Source organism: Manis javanica, chromosome 7, assembly GCF_040802235.1.
Source record: "Manis javanica isolate MJ-LG chromosome 7, MJ_LKY, whole genome shotgun sequence".
In the NCBI taxonomy this organism is placed as follows: domain Eukaryota; kingdom Metazoa; phylum Chordata; class Mammalia; order Pholidota; family Manidae; genus Manis; species Manis javanica.
In genome coordinates this window covers 73598275-73623516 of record NC_133162.1, presented here as the reverse complement: position 1 = coordinate 73623516, position 25242 = coordinate 73598275, and the positions used below count along the sequence as shown (strand labels likewise).

General features: G+C 50.7%; 1 protein-coding gene across 9 annotated transcripts; it reads left to right on the top strand.

Moving 5' to 3' along the window:
* The first annotated feature begins 926 nt into the window (after positions 1–926).
* LOC140850421 (stromal cell-derived factor 1-like) lies at positions 927–17676 on the top strand. 9 transcript variants are annotated; one of them, XR_012133261.1, is made up of 5 exons: positions 927–1884; positions 7546–7632; positions 8530–8660; positions 11564–11894; positions 17071–17676. XR_012133261.1 is itself a non-coding variant. In XM_073241141.1 (4 exons), the coding sequence occupies exons 1-4, from the start codon at positions 1253–1255 to the stop codon at positions 10182–10184; spliced, it is 870 nt and encodes a 289-aa protein (XP_073097242.1). In that variant the 5' UTR covers positions 929–1252; the 3' UTR covers positions 10185–11477. The 9 variants fall into 9 exon arrangements, 6 of the variants coding, with proteins under 6 accessions (XP_073097242.1, XP_073097244.1, XP_073097243.1 ...); XR_012133262.1 differs by having other exon boundaries at positions 934–1884; positions 8578–8660; XM_073241141.1 differs by lacking the exons at positions 11564–11894; positions 17071–17676 and adding an exon at positions 10165–11477 and having other exon boundaries at positions 929–1884.
* Positions 17677–25242: the final 7566 nt, after the last annotated feature.

Sequence of the window (25242 nt, the reverse complement as noted above, 5' to 3'; positions counted from 1 at the left end):
TCGCGCTCTGCGGAAACCGGGGAGGCGGGGATGCCGAAGAAAGCCTCCCTAACCTTAGCGCAGGGAGCGCGCCGGTGGGCTTCCCTTGTCTGTGCCCCTGCCCTGTCCAGACGCGGGCTAGGGCCGGAGTGAACCAACGAACAAATGACTGAGCGCAGAATTCCAGCTCATCTAATTGGGCGCGAAAGTACTTTTGGGGAAAAAGACACGGAGGACAGCCATCCCCGGGCCGCAGTCCCAGAGCCTTCGCAGCCTCCTGCTGACCGCCCCCCACAGCCCCCCGCGGGGTCTGCTGCTCCCAAGCTGTTGGGCCCTGAACACTCCCCCCACTGCCGGGACCCTAGAACCCCCAAAGATAGAAACTGGTCCCCACCGCGCGGGGATGGAGTCCACCCCAAAATCTAGCCATACCGGCAGGGGTGGGCGCAGTGGCCAGAGCGTCCTGGGGTCACTGGCGAAATACAAAAGGATGCCCTTTCCTGCCAGCGCGGCGCGCACTCTCCCTCCCTGCTCCTTATGCCCGAAACCCACTCTCCCTGCGGAGCCTCCCGGGGTGGCGGGCCTCTCGGCGTGTCCAGGGCGCGCCGACCGGCGGGCTAACGCTGCCACGCGACGACTCGGTAGGTGTAGTTCCCAGGACCAGAAAAGCTGACGCTAGAGCACAGGCCTGGGCTGGGGAGTAGGGGGCCTCCTTTCACCACTTTGGGTCGCACAGGGCCTGCACTGTAGAGTGGCAGAAATACTGAGGTTTGAACAATTATTTCTAGCTTCGTTTACTGAGTGCTATGTGTCACCCAGGATGCAGAGCGCTTCGCGGTGGTGGCGAGGAGACTCGCGGAGGATTCCCCCAGCTCCACTCGCAGGGAATATGCTTAGCCCGTTTCACAGTTGAGAGAGCATATTACAAAGGGTTAAGTAAATTCACGTATACTGAGCCTCAGGGGCGAACTGCTTTTGTTTCCTTCCTGGAGGGTAGCATTTTATTTTTCTTTTCTTTTATGTTACTGAAGAATAGTTAGCATACAATGTTATATTAGTTTCTATTAGGTTCAGGTGTACAGCACAGTGATTCATTAGTAAGCTCACCACAAAAGTGTGTTGACTAGCTGTCACCACACTAAGTTATTACGATACTGTTGACTCTATTCCCTATGCGGTGCTTTCACCCCGCTGATTTATTTACTTTATAGTTGGAAGTTCATTTTATAGCCTCAATTGACAGGTGAGGAAACTGAGGTTTGGCTAATAAGCGATGGCTTTGGCTTGGAATAGGAGTTCTGCCTGCAAACACCAGCCTCGTTCCTTGGGCCGAGCTTCTGAGGCGCTCTTAGTGAACCTGGGCCAGCGGTCGCCTAGAGTCCCACACTCCAGAAACGGGGAGCGCCGGCCCAGCTGGGTCTCAGCCCCAGCACCGACTGGTGTTTCGTTGGTTCTCATCCATCGCCCACCTATGGAACTCAGTCTGTCTGTCTGCAGAATGGGAACCGTGCCCAGCCCCGCAGCCCAGCCTTCTTGCGCGGCTGGTCCCTCGCCAGAGGTCAAGCTTGCAGAGCAGGCCCCGCGCAACCTGAGCGGGTCAGAGCGCGACAGCCCTGGTCACCCAGGTGCGGGAGGCGGAGGGAGGGAGGGGCCGGAGCCGGAGGAGCGGTCTGTGGGAGGGACGCTTGTCGGAGCCCCAGCCGCGCGGGATGCGGCTCCAGGCCCGCCCCTCGCCGGGCCCCGCCTGCCGCCCTCTCCTCTAAACAGCCCCTCGCTCGCCTCCCGCCTCTGCGCTTGCCCTTGCCGCCGCTGTGTCCGCTGCGCGTCCTCCCGCTGCCGGTGCCATGGATGCCAAGGTCATCGCCGTGCTGGCCCCTGTGCTGGCTGCGCTCTGTCTCAGCGACGGTGAGTACGCTCTGCTGCAGAGACGGGGCAGACGCCGCGCCCCGCGCTCCGCGCCTGGAGCGAACCCGGTTCGCATTGCACAGCCTTGGGTAGGTCGATGCAGCCCCCTGGGCGGGCGCGGCGCTCAAGCCGGCGTAGCACCAGCCTTACGTGGCTCCGCGCTCCGCAGGGGCTGGAGTTTCCGGGGACCGCACGGCCGCCAGACCTCGAGCAAACTGCGGAGCGAGGTCGGCCAGGAAAGCTGGCTAGGCGCGGAGGGCGCGGGTGTGGAGCGGAGCCCCGAGCTGCCGCTCACTGACCGGCCTGAGCCTTCCCGCGCCCGGCGGTTTCCGGGGTACACGGGCTCCGAAGTTCATCTGCGCTTGGTGCTGGAGGTGCAACTGGCGGTTCGTGCGGGAAAGCTCTTTGCAAAACGCTTTTCGCTTCGCTACTCGCTGGTCGCGGCCGTGCGATGGGAGCCGCTGCGCGGCGTCCGCTCACGGTGATTCGGCCCTCGCTGCACCCGCCCAGCCAGTCTCCGCGCGCTTCGACCCGAGCAGCTGGAGGGTTTGGGCTGCCCACCCGGCCGTGCTCTGCACAGCTCCGCAGCCCCCAGCGGCGGGCGACCCCGGTCACCAGAGAGAGCTCCAGGGGCCGTGCAGATCGCGCAAGCGCCTCTGCAGCCCCGAAATACCCCTGCAGGCAAGCGCCTTTGTCACCAGCCAAGTGAGCACTCTCACCTCAGAGCGAGCGCTGCAACGAAGCGAAGTTGGGTCACCCAGATATAGGCCACTGGGAAAGGTGGTGTCCCTTTTCACTGGAGAGCATTCTCTTTTGAAGCTTAGGAGAGACCTCACTGTCCTTGCCACAGGACGCTGGTGCTGCAAATCAAAATAAACTGTCTTCTCTGGACACACAAACAAAGCCATGTTAGGCCCCGCTGCCCTGCTTCGCTGTGAAGTTTCCATCGAACTGCACAGGGTTGCAGGACACTCATGACACTCAGTGCTCTTAGCACGGCCAGCCTTGGCCTGTGCAGGAACCAGGCTCCTGAAGTACGAGGCTGGGTTCCAGCCAGTGCCCCACTTCAGGGCTAGTGGCCCTGAAGCCAGTGTGGGCGAGGTGAGCATGCATGTGGCTTGGCCGGTCCTGGACTAACAGGTTCACGCTGAGTACCTGGGGAAGTGTTCTTTAAAAGTGTAGCAGGGGTTCCTGGTCAGAGCTGCAGAGGGATCAGATCAAAGGCAATTCAGAATTTTCCTCCTAGCCAAAAAGGTATCCTAGGCTGTATCTCCAGGATACTTTTCTCCAGGAGTGGGACATTAACAAACTGAGCATCTCCAGGACTCTTGGGTGGGGCATTAACAAATCGAGTGGTCTGGTAGAATGGGTGTGTCATAATGCGCCTCTCTGGGGGAAATGGTGCTGTCCCTAGATATCCCATCCTCCAGGGAGCTTCAGAAAGGACTGGAATTTGGGGATCCAGGTCACTGACTCCTGAGCTGGCGGCACAGAGGGAGTGGGACCCTCATTGAGAGACTCCTTCTGACCCTGGGGAGGCTGCTTGGTGGCCACTCTGAGTTGCCTTCCTGGCAGCCAGGTGGCCAGGTCAGGGTTCTGGGCTCCAGACTGGTTTGGTTTTCCTTGCATGTGTAGGTCAGAAAGCACTTTTGGCTCACAGAGTCCCACACTGCATTTCAGAGACACCTTAGCTCCAGCTCTGGCCCTTCCCCCACTTACTGACCTCAGCCAAGCAGCTGGTACCTTGGGTGCCCTGGGCTTCCAGGGGTTAAACCCAGTGTGGGCCCCATTCCCAGCCCTAGTGGGAAAGGTTGGCCCAGGCTCCTGTCTCTGCATTAGAAGGTTTTCAGGGAACTGCTCCAGAACATGGCCACATTAACCAGTTCCCAACACCAGGTAACATCTGGGCCAACTCTGCAGCTTGCCCAAACACCTTGTCATATCCCTAGCAGTTGGAAAAGGTACTAATGTTCATAAAAAGCTGGAGAAAGGACTCCAGGTGGATATGGCACCAAATTTTCTTAGTAAAATCACTTGGTGTTCTGTCACTTTAAAAAACCTGTTGAAATTCCTCACTTGACAGGCCCACAACTGGGTCCTGGGAGCAAGAATAAGAATTGCCTTTGAAGGAAATGGATAATCCCAGGGGGGAGGGGAGGAAGAGGGGAGAAAGAGAAAGCTTGTGTTTTGACCTCAGAATCAGCTTTGATTTCTGGCCTGATCTCCACTGCTTGGTCAGTGGAGCCAGAACAGCTTCTCTGAGACAGCAGAGCAGCAGCCCCCTTCCACCCTAGTGCTCACACTGTGTGCCTCTCAGCTCACTGCTGCTCTGGGACTGGGACCCATCCTGCCTCACCACGGGCCCCAGTCCTCCAGTCCCTGCTCAGCTCAGGAGGACCCATGAGAATTCCACGGAAACCTGGGGCAGGACACTGGTGGGAGACTGGCACCTCCATTACCCAGGCCTCCCAGCCCTGGGGTCACTTTCTCAAGTGATCTGGTTACAGTGCAGTACAGACTTCCCCTGCAGGGACCCAGTGCAGTTGCTAAAAGCCTGGCACCTGCAGACTTTCTGGAGTTGGGTTGAGTGAAGGCTACTCCCGTCCCTGGAGTCACTGGGCTCCCTGAAGCCTGGCTTTCTCCTTCCTAATTTTCCAAGTCCACTTTGGTCCTGGGAGGCCAAGTTATCTGCTTTTCCCTGGATGTGGTGGCTAAATAGGCTGCTGTCCCCAGGCCATGTCTTATCAACTGAATGCTGCCTTTGGAAAGTAAAAGTTAAGAAGTCCCTCACTCACAAGCTTTCTTGTGGCTAACACAAGTCTCTTGTCCCAAAGTGCAGAACTTCACCACCACCAGAAGGCCTCTGGGAGCTCTGTAAACAGGCAAACTTTTTTTTATACCTCTGGACTTAATATTCTCTCACATACATTTAAACCCTGATGAAAGTCTCACAGATTCAAATAATTTGGGGTATTAAATAGGGCTTGGATAAAATCTGCAGAAAAGAAAAACGCACACAAATCCCAGACCCCAGGCATGCAATTCTAGATGTAAAGGGTGAGTGGTAGGTTCTGCAGAAGACCTGGCTAATTTACACTAATGAGTGTCAATTACTGCATTTTGCAAATTGGTAAATTGACAAAGATGTACTACAACCCTGGAGGCTGCAAAGCCCCTGCCTAGAAAATGAAAGCCACATTTGACTCCAGCCTGATAATCTCCAGAACCTCAGGGAAGTGCTGGGGAGAAGGCAGCCTCTGCTGCTGGGATTCTTTTGGTGTGGCCTGGACTGAAGGTGGAGTGGGAAAGAAGACTGCAGGAGGGGATGGAGAGGGGGCGGCATTCCCAGCGGAGCTGTGGAGCTCCTGAGATGAGGCCCAGGCCAGATGGGGGAGCAGAGAGAGCCAAGGAACCTCCTTCTTTCCCCTCCCCTGACTAACAAGGTCTTTCTCAGTTGGCCCTGGGGGAGTTTATTTTGCAAAGAATAACCAGGACCTCAGTGCCTTAGACTGAAACATTTCTCTCCTGTGATTAACAGACTTTATCTTGACACACCTGTGCAGGTGGGCTTCTTATTTAGGTCCCTGCCTTCCTAGGTCTAGCGGTCCAAGGGCCTTTGCCCTCTGGCCCTGTAGAAGCTAAGTCTGAGCATACCCAGAGCCCCCTAAGCTGCCCAAGAGTTCTTGGCACGGGTGTGCCCATGACTTACCCATCCCTCTTGATCCTGCCATCATTCTGCCTTCTGAGCCCTCGGCCCCTGGCCTGCAGACCCAGACACGTGTATCCTCAAGGCCTGGCAGGCCAACCAGCTCTTGTTCTCCTTACCTCTTTTAGGGAAACTAGTCAGCCTGAGCTACAGATGTCCTTGCCGATTCTTCGAGAGCCACATTGCCAGAGGCAACATCAAGCATCTCAAAATCCTCAACACCCCAAACTGTGCCCTTCAGATTGTGGAAGTCAGAACATCACCCTCCAGGAATGCTACTCCTGATGGGCATAGGAACAACTAACTGGCAGACTTGGGAGAGCTGGAGGAATGACATGCTGTGTCCAGCCCTGAGCTTGACTTAATCAGAGGCACATGTTACTACCTCGAGGCCTCTGAGTGTGCCACCAGGCAGGAGCTTCAAAAGTCACTCCCCTGACCCTTGGTGCCCCGCTGTGCTCGTAGTGGTCCTCGTCTCTTCTTCCCAAGTTTCCTCCCTGCAGGGCAGCAAATGGCAGTTGGCTGCCTCCAGCCTAGAGAAGCGTGGCCTTCACCCAAGTTTCTGCTGAAGGCCCAGCAAGTGAGCCAGCCCTTTACCAGTAATGGTTCTACCAGGTTGGGGGCTTCGGTGCTCTAAATTAGTCATTCTTCACATAGCAAAACCTCAGAAGACCCAAATTCTGTGTTAAGTCATCTTTAACTGTTTGGTGAAACCCAATATTTTCAGCTTACTTACCTACATGTTCTCAAATACAATACCCGAGATTTTGTTGTTTTGTTGAGGGGTTGATGGCAACTGTTAACATTTGATTTCCTTCAGGTGGAAAACAAGACAAACCCAAATCACACATACATAACACGCAAAGATCTGTCACCTGGGGCACAGGAGGCTGGGTGAAGCTCAGGAAAAAAGCCACACAGCAAGTGTAGTCGTGTATCTAGACGCCTGGGGGTGAGGCTTGGGGTTTTCTGGGGAGAGCTCATCCCCTGCAAAGTCCCAGTGCTGAACATGGGACAGGAACACAGCAGTTAGAAAGAAAGCTGAATTTCCTGAAGGCTTTTCCACCCAACACCAGCGTTTTTTAAGGTTGATTTTCTCTTTTTTTTTTTTTTCCCAGTCTTTGCTGCCTTGAATATGTTTTCATTTGCAATATGTTTTAGGCTGCTAGAAAATGAATGTTTTTTTCACATAGTTTGTTTACAATAAAATTCTCTCCTTTGAGAGGTAGTTCATCAGAGAGTGAATTTAGCCAGCATGTTTAAAAAATCAAATGAGACCGAGGAGCAGTCATTGAACTTGTACAATCTCTCTGGAAACCATTTTCTGCCAAACTACCTGCCCTGCCCCCACCTTGTGCCCCGTCCCTCTTGTCCTGCTTGCTCCCTTCTCTCCCCAGACTAAGGCAGGCAGTGCCTCTCGTAGGTCTGCTACCTCCAAGGCTTACTCTGAAGTCTGCCTTCCATGTACTAGAAAGATGATCAAGCCAAAACTCTGCTGCTGTCACTGTCCTATTTAAAACCCTCACAAGTCCCCATAACCTTGCAGATAAAATCCCCCTCCTTTGCGCTTCTCATCTGGCCACCTGCTTCTTGAGCATCCTGCCCCCTCTCTTCCTCCGCACTCTCTGGACATTGGCTGGAAACTCCTGTTTCCCCCCTCCCTTCCCTTCACTTGCTGGACTCCTACTCATCCTTCCAAAGCCAACTGAAATGTTCCCTGGCCACCCCATAAAGACGTTTCATTTTCCCATCTTTCTGCAGTGGAGCTTGCCACACTCCTAAGCGCTGGGTTTCTCCAGCCTCCCTTGAATTCCTCCAGAACCCAAGCCTGTCAGGTGGGGCACCGGGCACCAGTTGGGGTCCTGACATGGGTGTCAGATGACCGAACAACACTCAGGTGACCACAGTGCCACCTTCTGTGCAGCTGCACACTGTTGCCTCTTCTGTTTTGGCAGGGCAAGGCTGAAGAACAACAATAGACAAGTGTGCATTGACCCGAAATTGAAGTGGATTCAGGAATACCTGGAGAAAGCTTTAAACAAGTAAGCACCACAGTCAGAAAGGACTTCCCTCTAGATCCACTTGAGAAATTTAAAACCATGTGAGGGATGTGAAGGCAGAAGTGGGGGAAGAATAGCCTGAATAGCAGGACCGGGTGTGCCTATGGGTAGCACACTGACCTGGGAACGGGCTGGAGGTTTGCCCAGCATGTAGATGATTGCATTTATCGTGTATTGCAGCTTGTATTCACTTGTGCCCTGTGCGCTTGCACACTGACTGTCCTATAACTGGTCAGACAGCCCCAAGGGCCAAGCTGGGCAGGGGCATTGCGCCTATCTTGCCAAGTGGCTGCCCTGAGCTCCTTGGCCTGCTGTGCCTGCTGCGTGCTGCACCCACCTGTCTTCACCCTATGTGCTTGCCATCCACCCTTGCACTTCACCTGGCTCTCTCCCTCCCTTCCCCCTCAACCTGCCCCTCTTCCTCCCCTCCCTCTTTACCTGGCTCTCTCCCTCCCTGCCCCTACCCCTGCTGGAGGGTGATTGGGAGTCAGGAGTGGGGGGCCTGGCCTCCAAGTGGGCTCAGGTGTGGCCTGGGGACCCACCTTAATGGAACCTCCTCTGTGCTTGTTAACAGGAGGTTCAAGATGTGAGAGGTGCAGGTTGGGTCAGATGCCTGAGGAACCCTTTCAGTAGGAGCCCAGGTCTGAAACCAGTGTTAGGAAGGGCCTGCAGCCACTCGCCTGAGCCCAGGCAGGGCTGAATGCATTCCCAAGGGCTTTATTTTGCACAATTTGCCTTACGTTCACCATTTGATTATGTAGCAAAATATATGGTGTTTATTTTTCATTTAGTTTGATTATCCAGTGTCACTGGTGGCAGATAGGAACATAGTCTACGGCCATTATTTTACTAGCTTTACTTCAATATCTTTCCATGGAGCCCCTGGTCACACCAGAGGTTCCTGAGTTTTGTATCTCTGAGCTGCAGAGGCTGGACCCTAGATGGAGGGACCTCAGCTACATCATCATATCCTGGAACCATCCAGGAGGTGTCAGGACCAAGCATCATGGGTAAGCATCACAAAGGCTGCCCTGTGTGAGGGTTGGAGGGGGTTAGGTTCTAGAGGGCCAGGCAGGCACCTCCCTTCCCTCAGAGTGGAGCCCGGCTGCCTCTTTGGTGAGGATCACAGGCCATCCCTGAGCTGAGGCAGGCAGTGTGAGGCCAGGGTAGAGTGAGATGTGCGCCCCCCCATCCCGAGCTCTCCTCTACATCCCATCACATTCTTCTCTTCATTCTCTCTCTCATCCATCATCATTGTCTCCAAGATTGTCTCCATGACCCTGGAAACAGACTCTCTCAAGACCAAAGCTTTCATTTAAACTGGGCACCAAGGAGCAGATCAAAATGTCTCGTGTTACCCAGTCCTGAAAACACTGTGCACGTTGTGTCTTGTTTGGAATATTGTCTATTGTCCGATCCTGTGTTTCTGTTCAAAGCCAGTGTCTCTGGTGCTCACTGTCAGTTCCTCGTATGCAAAGGCTGAGAGTGAGGAGATGCCCGCAGGGCCTGTGACCAGGTTTCCAATGATGGCAGTTACCTTTGGGGTAGATGGCTGGTTTCCCTACTGATCACAAACCCATGGTGGATCAAAAGAGCCCAAGGGAATTGGGTTAGCTGCAGCCCTGACCTCTGAGGGTGCCAACCCTTAGCGCTTCCATAGTGGTTAATATATCAGAACTATAGAGAGCTGTTCTTCATTGTGCCAAGCCCAGCATTCTTTGTGGAATAACATGATGAAAAGAATTCTCAACTTTTTCTTTGGTTTTGAAAACCCAATCCATAAAATAATCCTAGACCCGAAGATGTCTTCACCATTCAAATCCACTCTCATCTTTTCCAGCATTTGGCAATCCCATCACCTTACCTTGCAACTGGCCCTGGGCCTTCATGGCTGCTGCTCTTTCTGTGCTCCCAGGACAGCCAGCAGAGCATTCCTTCCCCTTAGCAAATGCTGGGATACCTGGGAAAGTAAGTTAAAAAGCCTGACATTTAGTTTATTTCCTTTTCCTGAGAGCAGTTTTTGGAGTTGCATTAAGCAGTTTAAAATTTTCACTTTTTGAAAAGGTAGGAAGGCTCTGACGGTTTTTTACTTGTTTTGTTGCTTTTCATTTGGCCTCACTAATACTTTAATCCTTTGGTTAAATACCCCAGTAAAATTTTTTAAATTAAGAAGGGAGGGAAAAGGAAGGGTAAAACAAGGAAATTATTAATTGACAGGACACTATAAATAACATGCAGGAAGTATATTAGAGTCAAATAATCTTGAATTGTAGATGCTTTTAGGTTTAATAATCTTTGGAGTATCAGTAACGTGTGTTAGGCATTTCCATAAATATTCCTTTAAACAGGATCTACATGGTAGGTAGAAGGCCAGCCCATCAATCAAACAAAAATTCACATCCTCAAACCAGCTATGTTCTATTGAAAAAATAGAGTATGGGGTCTTTATTAGCTATAAAGGATACAGAACTGGTTTTAAAACTCTGTTTTGAAATTAACCTGTCTTCTCTACAGGGCTCCTGAATTATACGTGAAATGATTGAATTTTCAGAGGTCTGGTCATTTTTCAAGTAATCCAAGATATTTAAAAATCTCGTGGATGATTTGGAGGCAGTTTCCTCTGGAATCTGTGGACCAGAACCATTAAGTCTCTTGCTCCAAGAATGTAAATGTGGCCCTAAGTCTTGACTATGTGGTTAAGTGAGGAATCATTTCCATTTCTCCCCTGTTGGGGGAAAAACAGATAAGAGTAGAAGCTACAGGGAAAGTTATTTGTGTAACAATTCCTCTGCTTGTAATCTGCTCCTAAGTGGAGACTACAGAGCCACAGCAAATATGCATTTAAATAGTCTATTTGCAAAGAAAAAAGGCTCTCTTGGCCCCCTCTTGCTTTCAAAATACCAGTCAAGTGCATCAGTTGGTTTGGGATCGCCCACCCGGCTGTCCCTCCAGGCCCAGCACTGCACCAACCTGACTTTCCCTTGGGCTCCTGTGACCTCCAGGGAGGTACTCCACTCACTGCCAGTCCTTGGCACCAGGACCCCGCCAAGCTTACAGACATTCTAAGTATTAGAACCCGAATCTGTGCCATGTGTTGTCTGCGCTGTTCTTTGTCCCATTCCAGCCAGGTGCCGAGACCCCAGCGAGGAGGCTCAGGAGTGCCCTCTGCTTGGCTGCCTGACCTCTAGAGAAAAGAGGTTTAATTTTTGGCTGAGGACCAAATACTAAAAGGTTGCAATCCCTGTGCAGGAAGTCCAGAGAACTTCTGCACATTTTCCTTGGATCCGACTTGACCTTTGACCACTGCCTGGTACTGTCGCCATGGGCTCCTACCCTGGGCATTCATCACCTTTCCCAGGTAGCACCGCCTTTTGCAGCTGGCTGGAAATTGTGGGGCCCTGATCCCCCTATACATCTCCCTTGTCCCATTCCAAGGGAGCTCCATATTCCATGCAATCGCTCAGCTGTGCCAGGGGCATCCCCATGACGCTCCCTAGAGAAATTCTTGAAGTGCCCTAAGCAGACCACTCACATGCCCAGTTGAAAAGCCCCACAGGAAACTTGTTATTCTGCAACCTCGCTGGACTCTCAGTCTCTGAGCCGTGAGGGGTTCAGTGTTAAATGTGATAAATACTGTATTTTGTATTGTTTAATTTGCATCTCCCACATAATGTGAAAATGGTCCAGGAGAAGGCAGCTTCCTGTATGTAGTGCGCTTTTTTTTTTTAACAAGTAACAACTCCTTTTGAGAAACAACAATTCCTTCATTGAAGTCATATTAATGAAAGATGTATATGCACTTATAATTTTCCGAATAAAGACATGTATTCCAATGTAGCAGTGATTGGTTTGAAATTAGTGTTACCATGTGGAATTTTCCAGACTTGGTTTTTCTTTCTCAAATCCAACACAGGAGAAATATACAGTCCACTTGGTGGGGGTCTTGTAGGATCCCTGGGCACCTGTGCAATGCTGGTTCCAGCACCTTCCCCCACTGTGCTAGCACCAGGAATCAACCACCTCCACATTAGTTCTTCAGAATAATGTCTCTTCAGAATGATGCGGCATTGAAAAAACAAAAGTAGTCCATGTCCCATCACGTGTTACATGGCTGATGGCCCTCATGAGTTGGCTTATAACAGCTGCTATGCGGACCCTGTACCAGGTGGTATGGACACTGCGAGCAAGCTGGCTGCTTCCTGGGTTTGTGAATCCTGAAGCCTGAAGGATTAACGTGCAGTTAAGTGAGTATTTTCATACAGCAAAGTAAGTGGGAGACAGGGTGCATCCAAGTGTCAGGGGAGCATGGAGCATTAAGGGCTCCCTAAAAGTGCTGGTGAAGCTGAGACCTGAGAGAAATAGATTCCTTTGTGGGTGATTTACTGGTCCAGGATGACAGCTATTGAGAGCCCAGGTGGTATCCTGCTGGGAGCTAATTCTGCCAGGGGTGTAGCTCATGTGGGGAGCCCAGCATGAGAGCAAAGCATCATGAGGGGTCCCATCCCTCCACCCCATGCCACAACCAACTGGATGGTATAGACCCCTGGCCCAGGCCAGCCCATCTACTCTGTCCCAGGAACTCAGAGTTGAGACTCAGAGCTCAATGGATTCCTGGGTCCTCTGTGACTGCAACTGAGAACTGTGCACTCAGAGTGTGGGTCCTAGGAGACAGGCTTACAACTGGAGGAAATGGATTCAGAGAGGTGAAGCTGAGGGGCCAGGCAGCCCGAGCCAGGGGTAAAATGGGGCCATCCATATAGGGCCCAGAGAGTCAGGGAAGGTCCCTTGTGAGTACAGCCACACTCCCTGCCCATGAATTCCAGAATGAGGATTTCTGTTACTTACACCCAACTAACCATCACTAGGGGCAATTGGTCAGGCAAAGGAGGGAGGAGGATGGGGCCGTGGGCTGGTGCTTGCACATGTCACGTGGGAGACCTCCCTATGCCTCCATGGCCTCCCTAGGGATCTTTGAGCCCTCTCCCTGACTTCAGCTTGAACCCCAAAGAAAGATCATTCAAGCCAGCTGCCCTGCTGTGACTGACAAACAGTCCAGAGCCCCACCCACCTATAAAAGGTGCAGAAATGCTGTTTGGGGCATAGGCCCTCTTTCTTCCCTGAAGGCATCCAGAAGCACCAACGCAGCTTGCCCAGCATCTCCCCAGTGAGCTGGCAGAGCCTGCAACCCAGTTGTGGTGACCTGCAGCCCAGCCCAAGGAGTGGGTGCGTGGGCGTAGTTTGCAATTTATCCCACAGCCTGTGAATCTAGAGAGAACGTACTGGGACACTGGAGTTCTCAGGCGACCCCGTCCTGGGGCCCCCTGCAGGGCTGTAGGCTCCATGAAGCCTTGTGAGGGGTTGGGGGAGCTTTGTCCCAGTGCCCTAAACACTGCTCATCATAGTAGGTGTTGAACACACATTTGATGGATGCTGCCAGGCATCACCAAGCCCCAGGACAGCAGCCTCTAGGCAAGCCACAACCTAGCCCAGCTGTCCCTACCTGGAACTAGAGCTACTCTCAAATATCATGGTGTGTTGTCAAGTTTGCAGGAGTTAACACTCATTTTGGGGCAACTGAGTGGCAGCTACCCCTTGGCCATGTAACCAAACAGAAGCCAAGCATTGTGGAGCCCAAGATGAAGCCTGGCATTCTCTGATATTCCTGGGAATGGAGGGGGAGGGTCCCTGATTGGAGGAAGGCCAGCTGGTCCTTGCTGTATGCCCCACCCCCAGTTCAATCTAACTCAGTCCATGCTGCCCTGCACCTCTGCAGGGGATTGGAGCTCTGAAAAACAGTGTACACCCACGTCTGGTCCCTTCAAACTCATGACCTAACCAGAAGCAGGTCCTCATTGCTGCCAGGACCCTACCTCCCTTCCTGAACCATCTGCTCCTCCTTTTGCTGTGTTTGCTCCACACTTTTCCCTCCTTCCCTCTGCATGAGGGGCTGATGGTCTGGCTTCTATGTCAGAATAAAAGAGAACAACAGGAAAGGGATTTCCAAAAGCTTCACCTCTCCCCCACTGCCTGTCCCCCCTCTCACAGTGTCTGCTAACACCTCACCGGAAACGCCTGCTCCCAGGTCTCCTGCCCCTGAATGGAGCCCGGTGTTCCTCACCTGCCCAAGGATGTCTCTCCTGACACCCCCTCTCCCCTGCACCAAAAATCTTTCACTGTCCACCATACTATAGTATCTCCCATAGAAAACAAGGACAACCCGGTGCTATATCCTTGGCCCCAGTGTCTGCAGCTTCCTCTCCTCCCCCTCACACAGTCCTCAGGAGCGTTGTCTGTATTTTCCAGGTCCAATCTCTCTCCTGTCTCTCTTAATGTCGTTGAACCTGCTCCAAGGAGCATTCTGACTCTACCACTCAGTCCACTAGAAGAGCTCTTTGTCAAGGTCACTGCCGTGTTGGGAATCCAGGGTTCAGCTCTCAGTCCAGGGAACTCAGGTCCTCGGCACCTTTTGACCTCATCAACCTGCCTCCTTGAAATAGTTTCTGGTTGACTCTCAGGACCACGGCTGTTTCCTCAGCTTCAGCCCCTCATTTCTCCTCATCCTCAGGACATGTACACGTAGTAGGCACTCCCACTGCTCCGTCCGTTTCTGTTGCTCCACGTGGACTTGTTCACTCTCTCAGCCTTGAGCACCAAGGAAAGGCTAAGAGCCCAGAGCAATGTCCCTCCTGGACTCCAGGCTGGCACGCCCAGGTCCTCCTCTGAAATGCATCATATGCAGAAAGAAACTCCTAGTTCCTACTGGTCCCCCAATCTGCTCATTCCTGCTTCTGCAAATGACTTCTGGTTGCCCAGGTCAGAGCTCTACAGTCATCTCGAATGTATTTTATTCTGTCACACCCCAAACTAAACCATTAAAAAACCCGATTACTTGCCTTCAAAATATATCCAGAATCCATCACAGCTGGCCCACCCCAGGGCCCTGCAGTGACCTCTCAGGCTGCCCTGCCATATCAACCCTACTCAGACCCTCCAGAGGCCAACAGCGGCTTACCCTGCTGGCCCCGTCACCTCTGACCTCACGCCTCTCTCCTCCAGTCACGCTGACCTCCTCTCCCTTGAACAGGCCTGGCCTGGCCCTAGCAGAGGACTTTTGCTCCATGTGGCCTTTGCCCAGAGATGGCAGGGTTGGCCCTCCACCTTCCTCAGTCTCTGCTCACCATCCCTATGTTAGAGAAGCCTCTGCAGTACGCCCTGCCCTCTTCATCCTGCCTGCGCTCCTCCACAGCCCTGGAACCCCTCCCTGGTGCCTGGGGCACTGTTCACTGCCTGCTTCCCCACTCGAGAAGGTCCATAGAACTGGAAAGAGACGGGCTTGGTGTGTTTTGCTCACTCATTGCTCTGCGGCTGGCACAGAGAAGGTGTTAGAGAGATTTCTTGAATGATGGCCTGACAGCTAGAGGGGATGTTAATGAGCTGCAGCCTCCCTGCTCACATCTAAAGAGGAGACAGCAGTACTGGCTGTGAGGCTGTGTCTTTGTACGCTCAAGACCGCGCTGGGAAGTCACAAGTTGGACCCAAATTCAGCTCATGCCCATGTTTGTGTGCCAGTGGTCACACGCTGCTCATCTTCAGAATCCCCTGTGCCTGGCCCTCCCCACTAAAGTTCCAGCGCATAAAAGAATATAGTGGTTCTTTTCCTGTGAGTCCAGATTAAAGAATCACCCTTTCCCCATAGGCGGCCTCTTCTGAGCACTCCCTCCTTCAGGGACCTGCTCAGGTCCCTTGTGCAGACCATGTGGGTGGTCCGGGCTGGGCTGCGCCCAGTAGGCCTGGCTTTGCAGTAGGGCCCTGGGAGGACAGCACAGCTGGTGTGGGTCCCAGGATGGGATCTCTTTTACTGGAGCTTCATCTCAGGCCTGACTAAGATGGGGCCGTGGGTGGCTGGCCAGACCTCAGGACCCAGAGCCGAGAGGAGCATGACCCCAGAGACACTGCCAAATGGAAAAGAAGGGTCGGCAGGTCAGCCACTGGAAGCCAAGGCTGTGTCTGCCTGGTGGACAGAGCTAGGGAGTGGCTAGTGGGGATTCCCACCTGGGTCTGCTTGCTCCAGACACGAGCTCTTAACCTGCAGGATCCTCACCTCACTTCCTGAGCTCTTGATGCCTTCTCCACTGCCTTGCCCAGGGGGAGGCCTCAGTCCACCCCAGATGCTGCTGGCTTGGCATAGAGGCAGATGCCCACAGCCACACCTCGGAAGGATGGCCAGCCCTCTAGGAGGAGGCCAGGGAAAGGGCCAAGAAGTCGGGAAGGGCTGATGGTGGCAGTTGCTGGGCTCAGCTCTCCACAGCAGCCAAGCCTTGCAGTGCAGTTGGGGGAGCTGCTCAGGGGCAGAGCCTAGTCTTGGTTAGTCTGGAAGGCCCCAGATGCAGCCTCAGGCTCACCTTGTCCCTGCCTCTTCCTGGGCATTTCCCTGAACATTGGCCCTGGTCACATGTGCTCCTGGGCTGTGAGGAAGCAGTCCTGAGCATTCCTGAGTTTGGGGGAGGTGGCTCTCCTTCCGGCCACTCTGGGGACTCTCCAGCACCACATTGGAGCCTTGATGCCAGGGACCAGCTCTTTCCAGTTCTTTCTCTGTGAAAGCACCTGCCCAGCTGGCTGTGTGGGCCTGCCCTTCCCAGTGGCCAAGGGGAACTGAAGGATAATGCATTCACTGCATGTTTCCTTAAGTGGGCAGGACAGAGTTCCCAGTGGGGACAATAAATGCTTGGTCAGGCATGCTCTATCCAGCTGGCATTTCTGGGGCAGCCTGTGCCCACCAGGACCATGGAGGTACTGTCCTCTTCAGTCCCCCCACAATCCTGCAAGGTACAGCCCGCTCCCGTGTGATGGACTCAGAGACAGAAGCCCAAAGCAGCTGTGGGGCCTCCCTCTCAGAGCTGGGACATGGGGAGGCCAGACCTGATCCTGGACAACCCGACCTTGCAGTTTGTAAAGCACCCCAGGCGGAGGGGGTGTACGTCCAGGGGCTGTGGGCTGGACAGTGTGGGTCTGTCCTGGACAGCCCAAGGATACCATCTAGAGGAAATGCTGGACAGCAACAGGCTGTGAAATCAAAATAGTATCAAACAGAGAAGAAATGAGAGTAATATGCTTAAACATTGGCCTATGTCACATCTAAGAGGAAGAACAATTTGTACACATGTGTGCGTGTGTGTATGCATATGTTTTATAATGTCAAATGTAATTTTTACTGTAGATTATGGTATAAAATGTGTGTGTACTACTCCCGTGCACATAAAATCTGAATTTTGCTCACCCTCCCTGAGGAGAAGGAACGAAGACAGATAACATTAGATTTCCTCGATTTAATAAGTTTTTTTAAAAATTCCGTTTCAAAAATCAGGAGACATTGTACAATTTCAGTACACATCTAATGGCTGCTTTTCTCCTCTCATAAAGAGCTGTAGGCTTTACAACAAGGTGGTGATGTCTCAGGCCCAAAGACAGCAGTCATGACCAGCTGCCCATGTCAAGCTTCCCCACCTGCAGCGAGCGCAGCCCTCCCAGAGTGAGGCAGCTGCCTAGTCTGGCTGTGAAGATGCCGCTGACCCCAGGCATACTGGACAGGGAGGCTCAGCAGGTCCGACGCCGCACGCTGAGCTGCAGCTCTGGAATCCAAGCGCATTCTGCACGCTCTCTGGAAAAGGCTGGGTTTGAGCCATCCCAGGAGAGGCACAGCCCTCCCTCTGAGCTTTCCTAGAGTAATGAAACCAGATCTCAGCATGAGGCCTGTGTTCTCAGGGGGCAGCAGGGCAGGGCCCCACACTACCATGGGGCCTTTTAGGGAGACCAGTGCCACCTGGGAAGGGCTCGTGGAGCACCCACTGGCCTCCCCAGGCCTGGTCCTGTGGTTCTGTGTGCTGGGTCTGTGTAAGGAGCCAGGGCCTGGAGCCTGGGGTCCCAGAAAGGGTGGATGTGAATCCCAAAATTCCTGAAGAGAGAGAATGAGGGCTCATCTCCTGGGCAATCAAGGGCATCAGTGATGTTGCTCAGAAACCCTTTCAAAGTCATCTGGGAATAGAGTGGCCCTGTGCCCCAGTGTGCCCAGAGAGCCCCAGTGTCTGCCTGTGGCCTACACGACCCGTGCTCTCCCAGAACATCCTAATTGAATGGCAAACTCTATGGCCACCTTATCGAATGACCAATGAGTTTGTGGGGTGTGCTAAGTTCCTCCTAGAATGGCAGAAGTCCCTCTCCTAGTTCTCTGCCTCTCTTCTCCCTCCAGGAAAGTCTGGGAAGGCCTCAGGCACAGGTCCCACTCCCACTGGCCTTCCTCTCTCCAACAGAGCCTGGTGCTGTCTTCTGGGGCCCCCGTGTTCCTGGCCAGGCCTCGGGACCCTCACAGTCCCCAGAGGCCAGGACAACACAGGAAGGCCAGCATGGGAAGAGGGGCATCACTGGGCCCAAGGTCAGTGCCCAGCCCACCACAGACCACCTGAGACCCTGGCCAATCTCCAAGCCTCTCTGAGTCCCGAGTTCCTTGTCTGGGGTTCCTTGTCCGTAGCTCACTGAGCAGGGAAAAGGGACCGCCCTGGACTGGCCCAGAGGTGAAGCAGAGCTGGTGCCCAAGTTCAGGGCAGGGTACCAGCCTAGCCTTCACTACATCCTCCCATGAGCTGGGCATGGGACACACTTCCTGATGCTCCATGCTCCCTGCCAAGGAAATGCTATTCCCATTTTGCAGATGAGCAAACAGTCTAGTTGAGCTCTTTCCCTAAACCATGTATGTGAAAGTAGCAGAACCTTGAGTCTTTGCATTCTTTATCGAGGCTCCGTCTCACCTGTCACTCCTTCCTGTGTGTTTCAGACTAACTATTGAAAGATAAAAGGAAGGTGTGCTGAGGGCTATGGTCACCAGAGGGAGTCACTTCGAGCCCAGAAGGCCTTGGCACCCTTCACCCTCTGCTGGGATAGGGGCTGCCCTGGCTTCAGGGGCGACCCTGCCTCTCAGCGAGTCTGGTACACACAAGCTGCACAGAAGTCCCTGCTGGGTATCCCAGTGCTGGCTGACAGGCCGCAAGTTTGGGCAACCACGGGCTCAGGACAGCAGGCAAACAGGATCCCAGCCCCCCAGTGTGGTCCTGCTGGGTTGGCCTGAGCTGTTCGAGGTGCACAAAGGCACACACTGTCACAAAGCCAAAGGTCAGGAACTGTCCCAAATTCACATGCTTAGTGCCCTGGCTTTGGCCTTAGGATACACAGGCCCGCAGTCCACCCATCCGGGGCTCAGCTCGCTGCTGCCCTTCCGTTCCCCATCCCCGTGCTGCTCTCTTCTTGCAACCTCACACCCATCCTCTGGGCCCCCCTAGACCCTGGCTCAGCCTCCCACAAGATGCCCCACTCATCTGGGGCTTTGGGCCCTGTCCCCGGGGCCCTGGCTCCATTGGTAAGAGTCCCAACTCTGCCCAACTCCAGGGAAGTTTCTAACTCCTAAGTGTCCATCCTCAGGCCACCACTAAATCACTGCAAGAAATGTCAATTACTTGTTAATAGCATATTTACACAAACATATGAGGTTACATCACAGCACTAGCTGTCGCTCCCTGACCTGCAGCTTTGGAAGGGTTGAGACAGTCGTGTCTCTGGACCAAACCCTAGGGCTCCTTAGAACCAGGCATTCCTTTGAGGTTTGGGCACATGGGGCACATCTGATTATAAGTCTGCTGGCAAGGACGTGGTTTGCAAACCATTTTGGCTACTTCACCTGTGAACTGAGAAACTTCCATCTGGATTTCACCATTTCTGAATTTTGTTGACGGTTCACAAACCACAGGTCTCCATGGTTTTGAACATATGTGTTCTTGGGAGTTCAGATTCTCAACTTTAATTTTCACTCCCAATTATTCCAGCTTCAGCAAATTCATTCCACCATCTGTCCTGCCAGTGGGCCCGGCACCACCAGTACCAGTGTAATAAAGACAGAGCCCTTCTCAGAGCAGCCAGATGGTCTCCCATCAAAACAAGAATCCAAGTAAAATAAGACAGACCCTCCACCAGTATCACCCCCACACCCACCCCTCAACCTGGTTCCCACCCTGAGATTGCTTAGGATATGCAGAAATGTCCAGTGCAGCTTAGGAATGACTTCTATCTCCTCCCAACACATGCACAAGCTGTTTCACAGGATTCAGATCAAGGAGGAACAAATCTGTGAGGTTCCCAACACCGAAATGCTCCTTCCCCATGGTTTTTGTTCACATGTTCATACCATGTTCCACCACGTGACTCCACTTATCCTTCAGCTCCTGCTTTCCACCAAGATGCCTCCCTGATGACCATTTCTGCCCTGCCCAGTTTCCTTCACAACCCACAGACTCTCCATTGCTTCCTTCACAAGTTTACGGTCTGTCCTCCACCCTGGCCACCAGCTCCACCAGGCGGACACCTTGCTCCCCACCACACACGGCCACTCCTGCCAGGGCTCCCCGGAGGGCAGCGGGCCTTCCTACAGGCTCACCTCTCTGGAATTCTCTTCCCGTCACCCAGCCAAGTCCAAGTTTGCTTACCTTCTCTTTGGTCAAAGCCTAACTTTCTATCCCAAGAAGGAAGGCCACAGAACTGCCATAAGTCAAGTCTCTGCAAAGCGTGGCCTGGTTTTGTCACTGACACCCACATTCCCTGAGGATTTTGCCTTGGTCAGGTGATCATCATTTGAATAATGCAACAAGGTGATATTTCTCTGAGCACTTACATGTGGTTACATTTGCAATATATGTTAATATGTTATGTGACCAGAAACTATACTATTCATTTTGTTTAAAAAAAAACTTAGTTTCTCAAGTTCAATATAGAATGCTGTAATTCCCCAGGACTATAGACTGAAGCATTAGGCAAAATGGAATGTACTATTTTTAGCATACTTGTGCAAACCCCCAGACAAAAGACATGCTCACAAGTATCTATCTTGTTTAGCAATTTTTCCCATCAGTGTTTGGAAAGGAGATTATCATTGGAAAGGAGTAGATGGAAAAATAAAAAAAAGAAGGCGAATCCAAGAAGAGGATTTAGTAAATGAAATGCAGAGCAGCAAAGACATGAAAAGTGAGTTTAGAGGCAGCAGAGCCCCTGGGGAAGCTCAGGGCAGGGGCCTCAGCCAGTGCTGCTTGTGGGGATGCTGACTCCCAGGCTGTGACCAGGGAAATCAGTCCTCAGGGTGGGACACTGGTGGCAGTACATTTTACTCCATAGGTTATCTCAGTGAGAAATTGTTGCTCTGGACCAGTGGTTCTCAAATTTAAGAGATTATCAGAACTGCCCAAGAACTTCTTAGGACACAGATTTCTGGCTGTGCCCCCAGAGCTCCTGGCTTAGTAGGTGCAGCAGGACCTGAGCAGGCATGACTCTAACAGGCCCCTGGTGATGGGGTGACAGGACTACAGAGTGGCCAACCTCGGCATGAGGTGCAGGCAGTGACCTTATGCTGTCCTGGGGCTGTGAGGTAAGAGAGCCGCAGACTCCAGGGTGGAAAGGCACACCCATCCCTGGAGTGTGGGCCCATTCTCTGGGTCCCCTCTTCCACACACACCCTCCCATCCAGTGGGGGGAGCTCCCTTTCTCCCTGGGAGCCCAGCACATTTCTTCCAGATTTGATTATTGTAAAATCCTCCCTTAAATGGAGCTAAGTTTTCTCTGCTGTATCACCTCTTCTGTCTCAGCTCCCCTGAGAGTAAGGTGACATGAAGACCAAGGCAGTGAATACCTTGGTACCTTAGTCTAGTGCTTCCCCAATAGCTCTTTGGGTGGGGTACCCGGGCTCTTCTGCGGTTCTCTTTGAACTGTTTTGTCCTCCAGGAGGAACGTCCCTGTGACAACCTTCTATTTCCAACCAGTCCTTCATAAAAGCAAACAGGGTGGGGCTGGAGTGGGGGAGGGTCATGTGAACCTGGGCACCAGGGGCAGGTAAAATTTGTCCCTCTGCTGTCACTAGCTATAACACCCTTAAATACCCCTCCTTGTTCCTGAGCCCCAGTGACCTCCAGTGTGCCCACTCTCCCCATTGTTATTTAACATAGTATTGGAGGTCCTAGCCATGGCAATTAGACAAAACAAAGAAATACAAGGAATCCAGATTGGTAAAGAAGAAGTTAAACTGTCGCTATTTGCAGATGACATGATATTGTACATAAAAAAACCCTAAAGACTCCACTCCAAAACTACTAGAACTGATATCGGAATACAGCAAAGTTGCAGGATACAAAATTAACACACAGTAATCTGTGGCTTTCCTATATACTAACAATGAGCCAATAGAAAGAGAAATCAGGAAAACAATTCCATTCACCATTGCATCAAAAAGAATAAAATACCTAGGAATAAACCTAACCAAAGAAGTGAAAGACATATACCCTGAAAACTACAAGTCACTCAAGAGAAATTAAAGAGGACACTAACAAATGGAAACTCATCCCATGCTCGTGGCTAGGAAGAATTAATATCGTCAAAATGGCCATCCTGCCCAAAGAAATATACAAATATGATGCAGTCCCTATCAAATTACCAGCAACATTCTTCAATGAACTGGAACAAATAGTTCAAAAATTCATATGGAAACACCAAAGATCCATAGCCAAAGCAATCCTGAGAAAGAAGAATAAAGTAGGGGGGATCTCATTCCCCAACTTCAAGCTTTACTACAAAGCCATAATAATCAAGACAATTTGGTACTGGCACAAGAACAGAGCCACAGACCAGTGGAACAGATTAGAGACTCCAGACATTAACCCAAACATATATGGTCAATTAATATTTGATAAAGGAGCTATGGATATACAATGACAAAATGACAGTCTCTTCAACAGATGGTGCTGGCAAAACCAGACAGCTACATGTAGGAGAATGAAACTGGACCATTGTCTAACCTCATACACAAAAGTAAATTCAAAATGGATCAAAGACCTGAATGTAAGTCATGAAACCATAAAACTCTTCAAAAAAAACATAGGCAAAAACCTCTTAGATATAAACATGAGTGACCTCTTCTTGAACATATCTCCCCGGACTAGGAAAACAACAGCAAAAATGAACAAGTGGGACTATATTATGCTGAAAAGCTTCTGTACAACAAAAGATACCATCAATAGAACAAAAAGGAACCCTACAGTATGGGAGAATATATTTGTAAATGACAGATCCAATAAAGGCTTGATGTCCAAAATATATAAAGAGCTCACACACCTCAACAAACAAAAAACAAATAATCCAATTAAAAAATGGGCAGAGGAACTGAACAGACAGTTCTCCAAAAAAGGAATACAGATGGCCAACAGACACATGAAAAGATGCTCCACGTCGGTAATTATCAGAGAAATGCAAACTAAAACCACAATGAGGTATCACCTCACACCAGTAAGGATGGCTGCCATCCAAAAGACAAACAACAACAAATGTTGGTGAGGTTGTGGAGAAAGGGGAAACCTCTTACACTGCTAGTGGGAATGTAAGTTAGTTCAACCATTGTGGAAAGCAGTATGAAGGTTCCTCAAAATGCTCAAAATAGACTTACCATTTGACCCAGGAATACCGCTCCTAGGAATTTACCCTAAGAACGCAGCACTCAATGTGAAAAAGACAGATGCACCCCTATGTTTATCACAACACTATTTACAATAGCCAAGAATTGGAAGCAACCCAAGTGTCCATCAGTAGACGAATGGATAAAGAAGATGTGGTACACATACACAATGGAATATTACTCATCCATAAGAAGAAAACAAATCCTACCATTTGCAACAACATGGATGAAGCTAGAGGGTATTATGCTCAGTGAAATAAGCCAAGCGGAGAAAGAGAAATACCAAATGATTTCACTCATCTGTGGAGTATAAGAACAAAACAAAAACTGAAGGAATAAAACAGCAGCAGACTCACAGAAGCCCAAGAATGGACTAACAGGTACCAAAGGGAAAGGGACTGGGGAGGATGGGTGGGTAGGGAGGGATAAGGGGTGGGAAGAAGAAAGGGGGTATTATGATTAGCATGCATAATGGGGGGGTAGGAGAAAGGGGAGGGCTGTACAACACAGAGAAGACAAGTAGTGATTCTACAACATTTTGCTATGCTGATGGACAGTGACTGTAAAGGGGTTTGTGGGGGGGACCTGGTATAAGGGAGAGCCTGGTAAACATAATATTCTTCATTTAATTGTAGATTAATTATAACAAAAAAAAATGAAAGAAAAGGGGGATTACTCCCTGATAGGATAAAACTAACTGTAAATCAACGATTCAATATCCTTAGTTTTGATCATTTGAAGGGTGTCAGATGATCAGCTATGGAAGTACATTTTTCTGATAATATTCCTTTCTCTTAAAAAAAAGAAAAAAAAAGCAGTTCCTGTATGGTGATCTCCAATAAGTTCTTCACAGTGGTATAAAGGGCATATCAAAGTGTGGGCAAAGGGTTTGTTTGTGTTTATACAGAGGATCAAAGCCTAATTTGGCTACCCAGAATACGAATTAAGATACGATACGAAGAACAACTTCCAACATCAACATTCTCTGGAAGAGTCATTCCAGAAGATGAACAAGAAAAAACTTCAACAAAGATCCTGACGCTGTTGCAGTTGTAGCTGCATTCATCCCACCGGTTCCTGGACTTGCCATTGGAATGAAGAAGGAGATATCTAAGCTGGCCTGTGCTTACAGTAAAACAACAAATTTGTCTGAATCTATACTGTTGGAACTCAACCAAGAATTAAGAAAGTGCAAGTGGCAGCGCTCCAAAATCTTGCGACTACAGACTATCTACTGTTAAAAGAACATATGGGATGTGAACAGTTCCCAGGAATGTGTTGTTTTAATTTGTCTGATTTTTCTCAAACTATTCAAATTCAGTTAGACAATATCCATCATATCATTGATAAGTTTTCACAAATGCTTAGGGTGCCTAACTGGTTTTCTTGGTTTCACTGGAGATGGCTGGTAATTGTAGGTCTGCTTTGGTTATGTAGCTGTATTCCTATTATGTTAATGTGTGTGCACAATTTAAGTAGTTTAAAACCTATACATGCTTATGTTACTCTACAAGAAGATATGTCAAAGAAATAATCAATCTTCCCATATTTTCTTCCATCTGCTACTTCTATAGCTTTTCTTCTTCCTTCCTAATTACAACCCTTAAGTAGAATTCATGCCTCATAATGAAATTACCGAGTATCATAATTCTTCCAAGTGGTAAAGATACCTCAAGACAAATGCTGGGCATAAAAGCCACAGGGCATAAATCTGCAAAGAAGTAAAAAGCCAACCTTTTCAAACAATATTGCTTCTCTCTCACTTTCCAACTTTACATTTCCCTGTATGGCCCCGGAAGATGTAAGATTCCTCAAGGGAGGAACAACCTAAGACAGGCACAGTCACAGGGGGCCATCAGGTGAGAAATTGAGGATCAACAGAGGTGAGGCTTAGAACCCCACCCCCACTGTTTTGAGAGAAATCTTCTGCATCCGTGGATGTTTTGTTGCCCTTGTCTAGCTTGGATTAATACTTAGTCTAGAGGCAAACACCTGATCATCTACATTTGCCCTCTTACAGCACTGAACTATGTTTTCTACCTTTATCTTGCATCTACCTA

Bases quoted from the DNA above. Each gene is read 5' to 3' on its own strand.
- LOC140850421 (XM_073241139.1), top strand. From the start codon at position 1,253: ATGGCTTTGGCTTGGAATAGGAGTTCTGCCTGCAAACACCAGCCTCGT. The intron at 7,633-8,529 runs GTAAGCACCACA...CTTTCCATGGAG, and splicing joins CTGGAGAAAGCTTTAAACAA to CCCCTGGTCACACCAGAGGT. The intron at 8,661-8,915 runs GTAAGCATCACA...ATTGTCTCCAAG, and splicing joins GTCAGGACCAAGCATCATGG to ATTGTCTCCATGACCCTGGA.